General features: G+C 35.1%; 1 protein-coding gene across 1 annotated transcript; it reads left to right on the top strand.

Moving 5' to 3' along the window:
* Positions 1 to 2,180: 2,180 nt before the first annotated feature.
* Positions 2,181 to 5,320, top strand: LOC145802414 (uncharacterized). The gene is made up of 4 exons (XM_082895125.1): positions 2,181 to 2,748; positions 3,325 to 3,539; positions 3,660 to 3,843; positions 5,307 to 5,320. Exons 1-4 carry the CDS (start codon positions 2,181 to 2,183, stop codon positions 5,318 to 5,320), a joined length of 981 nt encoding a protein of 326 aa, XP_082751251.1.
* Positions 5,321 to 6,380: the final 1,060 nt, after the last annotated feature.

The following is a 6,380-nucleotide window of genomic DNA, read 5'->3' on the forward strand; positions in this document are numbered from 1 at the left end:
AAACATCTTACAAAATAATTGTTCATTTATTGAATGGTAGCAAAAAATATATTTATTGGTTATCGATTATTTTTTTTTGTATACTTGATCCAGCTAACAGTGATGGTTGGTTATTTACTGGGCTGTCTAGCTTACCCTTATTTTATTTTTCAGATTCTGAGGAGTAGAGCTGCGCGGGGTTTTTACGTGTGGGAGTGCCGAGAGTAGGACTATGATTTAAGTACTTGGATTATTATTATTATTTCTTTTATTAGTGGACTTGGTGGACAATTTCATATGATAAGAATTATCTATTTGTATGGTTTTTAGCATTATGATATTTAAGGATTTAATCTGAGTATTTTACATTGTTGGTTATGTGTTGGACTCTTAGCCTTGCATGCTCACTTAAATGAGTGTGCGGCGTTGTCACGGAGCTTGGGGCGTGACAATTTTATGGTATCAGAGCCAGGTTGTAATTTTAAAAGTTGGTATAGAATAGTGGTGAGATTGGGCAGATGTAGGATTGGGAACGCTTATAATTTGGTATAATGTTAATTTTATTTACATGTTGTAGGGACTTGAGAATAGAATAAGATGAGGTTTTATTATTGATGCATATAGGTTGCAATGGAACATGAGGAGACATTGGGAAATCTCGTGTGGTTAGTACAGATAGCAGGAGATTGCTTGTAGACTTGACTGTTTTAGATATGCAGGACTTTGACATAATTCTTGGAATGGATTGGTTGGAAACCAATTATGCTTCTGTTGATTGTCGAGGCAAAAGGGTAGTATTTCAATTTCCTGATCAACTAGAATTTTGTTTTCTGGGTAGTGGACTTAACACTCCTCCTTTGGTAGTCTCAGCTTTGCAAGCTAGACGATTGTTGAGGAATGGTTGCGAGGATTATTTTGCATCTGTGAGAGATATTCATGAGACTGGATTGAAGTTAGAGGATATTCTAGTTGCAAAGGAATTTCCTGATGTTTTTCCTGACGACTTACCGGGTTGCCACTAGATAGAGAGATTGAGTTTGTCATCAAATTGATACTCGGCACGGGTCCTATCTCTAGGGCTCCGTATCGAATGGCCCAGCAGAGTTGAAAGAGTTGAAGGAACAATTACAAGAGTTACTAGATAAGGACTTTATTAAGCCTAGTGTTTTTCCTTGGGGTGCGCCCGTTTTATTTGTGAAAAAGAATAATGGTAGTTTTCGCCTTTGCTTTGATTATCGAGAGTTAAACAAGGTGATAATTCGAAATAAACATCCTTTGCCTAGGATAAATGACCTATTTGATCAGTTGCCAGGAGCACAAGTCTTTTCTAAGATTGACCTTCGTTCTGGCTATCACCAGTTGAAGGTTAAGGCGGAAGATATACCTAAGACAGCCTTCTAAACTAGATATGGGCATTATGAATTTTTAGTGATGTCATTTGGGTTGACCAATGCACCTGCAGCTTTTATGGATTTAAGGAACAGAGTATTTCAACCCTTCTTAGATTAGTTTATGGTAGTTTTTATTTATGACATTCTTGTGTACTCAAAGAGTAAATAGCAGCACGAAGAACATCTGAGAATAGTGTTGCAGTTATTAAGGGAGAAGAAATTATTTGCTAAATTAAAGAAGTGTGAATTTTGGCTGGAGAGTGTATCATTTTTTTTTGAGTCATGTGATATCTAAAGATGGGGTGTCTGTTGACCCCAAGAAAGTGAGGCGGTAGTAGAGTGGAATAGGCCTACTAGTGTCACTGAAATTCGTAGTGTCTTGGGTTTAGCAGAATATTATAGAAGGTTTGTTAAGGGATTTTCTTGAATTTCTATGCCTTTGACTCGTTTAACACAAAAAGGGGTTAAATTTGAATGGTCTAATGATTGTGAGAAGAGTTTCCAGGATCTAAAGAGTCGATTAGTGTGTGTTCTAGTACTTATAGTTTCGTCCGGAGATGAAGGTTTTACCATCTATTGTGATGCATCGAAGATAGGCTTGGGTTGTGTCCTGATGTAGAACGATAAAGTAGTGGCATATGCGTCTAGGCAGTTGAAGCCATATGAGCAGATTATCATACGCATGATTTGGAGTTGGCTACAGTGGTGTTTGCATTGAAAACCTAGAGGCACTAATTGTATGGGGTAAAATGTGAGATATTCATTGATCATAAAAGTCTGAAGTATATTTTCACTCAAAAAGAATTGAATATGAGGCAAAGGCGATGGTTGGAGCTATTAAAGGACTATGATTTGACTATCAATTATCATCCAAGAAAAGCCAATGCAGTGGCTGATGCCTTGAGTAGAAAGACCCTGAGTAATTTGGCTACCTTGATCACTGACCAAAAGAATATCTTGGAGGACTTGCAAAGGTTGAATATCAAGATTAGATGGCATAACCATGGAGTGCAGTTGGCAAACCTTAGAGTTCAACCCACATTGATTGATAGAATTAAAGATGCTCAGAGAAAAGATCCTCAGTTGCAAAAACTTAAGGCTGAAATGGAAATAGGGCTACAGATGGAATTTTGTATGCATAAAGATGGAACCTTGAGATTTGGAGAGAGGTTGTGTGTGCCTAATGATTTAGAGCTCAAGAGAGAAATCCTGAGAAAAGCTCACAGTTTAGGGTATACTGTACATCCAGGGAGCACTAAAATGTATAAAGACTTGAAGATGAACTTTTGGTGGAATAATATGAAGAGGGAAATTGCTCAGTATGTTGCTCAAGGTTTGGCATGTCAACAGGTGAAAGTTGAACATCAGAGACCTACAGGTAAGTTACAACCTCTTCCTATTCCCAAGTGGAAGTGGGAATATATTACCATGGATTTTGTGATGGGGTTGCCTAGGACCTAAGGTGGTAACAATGCTATTTGGGTTATTGTTGATCAATTGACCAAATCCGTTCACTTTCTAGCTTTTATGGTAGGGTTCTCCTTAGAGAGGTTTACAAAATTGTATATCAAGGAGATTGTGAAGTTGTATGGTATTCCAGTGACCATAGTGTCTGATAAAGATAGCAGATTTGTATCTATGTTTTGGAAAAGTTTGCATACAGCTTTGGATACTAGTTTGAATTTTAGCATGACCTTTCATCCTCAAAGTGATGGATAGTCAGAGAGAACTATTCAGACTCTTGAAGACATGTTGAGGGCCTGTATTAATGATCTTGGAGGTTCTCGGGATGAGCATTTGGCCTTAGTGGAATTCTCTTATAATAATAGTTATTATGCGAGCATTCAGATGGCACCATATGAGGCTTTATATGGACGAAAGTGTAGATCACCTATTTGTTGGGATGATGCGGGCAAAAGAAAGTTGTTAGGGCCTGAGATTGTGCAACAAACAGTGGACAAGATCAATCTTATTAGAGAGCAACTTCGCACTACACAGAGTAGACAGAAAAGTTATGCAGACAACAGGAGACGCGATTTGGTGTTTGGGGTTGGAGACCATGTGTTCCTTAATGTGTCTCCTATGAAAAGAGTAATGAGGTTTGGTGTTCGTGGTAAATTGAGTCCTAGATTTATTGGACCATTTAAGGTTTTAGATCGAATTGGAGAGGTAGCTTACAGACTTACCCTACCACCTTCACTAGTTGGAGTTCATAATGTCTTTCATGTTTTGATGTTGAGGAAGTATATACCGAATCCCAATCATGTGATTGATTATACACCGTTGTAGTTTAAGGAGGATTTGACCTATGAAGAACACCTTGTAAGAATTGTTGATAAGAAGGAGCAGGTTTTGAGGCGTCGAGTCATCCACTACGTTAAGGTTCAATGGAGCAATCACTCGGAGAGAGAAGCTACTTGGGAACTTGAGAATGAAATAAGACAAAAGTATCCACAACTTTTTGAGACTACAGGTATGTCAAATTTCGAGGACGAAATTTCTTTTAAGAGGGGAAGAATGTAAAACCCAAGTTGTGTGTAGGATTATTTTATTGGATAGATTAGTAATTAAATTAATTTATATGGGTCATTTATTAATATCAAAGAATTAGTTGTGAGATGGCATTATATTTCCTATTACTTAGATGGGTAATTTTGTAACTTTGTGAAATTAGGTTAATAAGCCCACCTATTGTGGCTTAAAGTCTTGGAAAACAAACGAAACAGAGGCTATGAATTGCTCCATAGGCGGCTAGGGTTTGAGAAGGTAAAAGAAAAAAGAAAAGAAAAAGAGAAGAGAGGTTCAAGTGAGGCTACAATAGGGATTGAAGGCAGCACGTTGGTGATTTTGGGACACCCATTGGTTAAGGTAAAATCTGTCTTTACTATTAATTATTAAGTTTATGTTGAGGAATTTAACAATCAATGCATTAAGGAGATTTGGAAGATCTATAAGTGCCTACTTAGGTTTTGAGAATTGGGTGCAATGTGTAAGTGTAACTTTGGGTGGGTAATAGAAACAATGGAGTTTTGTATCATGGGTAAAGGTGTGTTTGGCTATAAAGTTGGGTTGAATGGTTTGATCTCTTGGATACTAAAGTAATACATTAATCTAATATAGTGGTGCTTTTGTGGGTGTTTGTAACATGTAAAAAAAAATATTAATTTATTTGCGGTGTAATATTTTATTAGGTTTGTGAGATTGAGGTGGATCTTGGTAAATTGATATTAGCTTGGAAAATATTATTTTAGCTGTTTGAAGGTAAGTAACCCTCTATCACTGTTGGTTCATTTTTATTCCTATCGAATCGTTTAAAATCAGAAATATTTATTTATATCCTTCATGTTCTCTTAAAATAAAATATGGGTCAAGTATAAAACAACATCGAATATTATTATGAAAATTATTTGAATATTTGATGAAACTATTTTGAAAATTGTACTAAACATTTATTCTGAAAATATCGAATGTTTTATTTGAAAGTTGTGTATTGTTTGAATTTTGAACATCACTCAAGTCTGACTATGATTTGGACCCTAGCCAATGGGGGTTATTTATTGGCACATAAACTAGTTTCTTTTGGGGCTTTACCACCGGCCTATGTGTGGTTCTGGGCCTTGTCACGGGCTAAGTGACCGTAGTCACCAAGACTTGGGTTTTGTGAATTGCATCATTGAACCATTTGAATATCGAACCATCAATTTTGAACAACGAAATTTCATTGAATTACCTCATTGTCTTTTCAATTAAAATGTATTGCTACACTGTTTATTTTCAGCTACGAAACATCTTACAAAATAATTGTTCATTTATTGAATGGTAGCAAAAAATATATTTATTGGTTATCGATTATTTTTTTTTGTATACTTGATCCAGCTAACAGTGATGGTTGGTTATTTACTGGGCTGTCTAGCTTACCCTTATTTTATTTTTCAGATTCTGAGGAGTAGAGCTGCGCGGGGTTTTTACGTGTGGGAGTGCCGAGAGTAGGACTATGATTTAAGTACTTGGATTATTATTATTATTTCTTTTATTAGTGGACTTGGTGGACAATTTCATATGATAAGAATTATCTATTTGTATGGTTTTTAGCATTATGATATTTAAGGATTTAATCTGAGTATTTTACATTGTTGGTTATGTGTTGGACTCTTAGCCTTGCATGCTCACTTAAATGAGTGTGCGGCGTTGTCACGGAGCTTGGGGCGTGACAAAATAATATCAATTTAAATATAGGGTTTAAATTCTAGAGTAATGTTACATACCTACACTTCTAATCTATAAATCTATTTACAATGATGTGGTAAGAGGGAGGGGCCTATATTATTAGATGTATAACAAATTAAAAATTGGCATGCATAATATCACATTATTATAGATACACTTGTGAGACTTGTTTGTGGATCTTAAATATTTTCTTAAATTCTAAGTTATTTTGTAGGTTAATACACTTTTAGTGCAGTTAATGGCTGCTGAGCAATGGAAAAGTTTGGTATCCTAGAATTAAGGGTCTAGATTTTACTAAGAATGAGTATGTGTAGTGGAAATTAAATTGATGAAGTGTAGCGTTTACTAGTGAAATGAATTTGAACCATTAATTATTGTTTCTGGACAAATTTTGGGTAGATAATTATGGATTTGTAGTATTGTTGCCAAGCAATTGTCCAGTTAAACCAAAAAAAAAAAAAAAAGGCTAGAAAATACATTGAATGATTGAAATTAATTTTATATGTTAGTCAGTGTTTCAATACTCTCTAATGTTTTAAAAATCAGGTTGGTAAGAGAACCAGAAAAGGGATTAGGTGGGGAGATCACTAGTTCAACTGTTGAACCAAATTGGAAACAAACCATAACGCCATAATTATTTTATAAATATATTGAAATTTATTTAATAATAACATAAGAATTAGGATACATTGATTTATTTTTTTTAAAAAAATTAAAGATAAATTTACAATTTCATAAATATATTATTATATATAAAATACATCAACTATATTAACGATTGAA

The sequence above is a fragment of the Camellia sinensis genome, chromosome 11 (assembly GCF_055761805.1).
Source record: "Camellia sinensis isolate YWXY chromosome 11, ASM5576180v1, whole genome shotgun sequence".
Taxonomy (NCBI): Eukaryota; Viridiplantae; Streptophyta; class Magnoliopsida; order Ericales; family Theaceae; genus Camellia; species Camellia sinensis.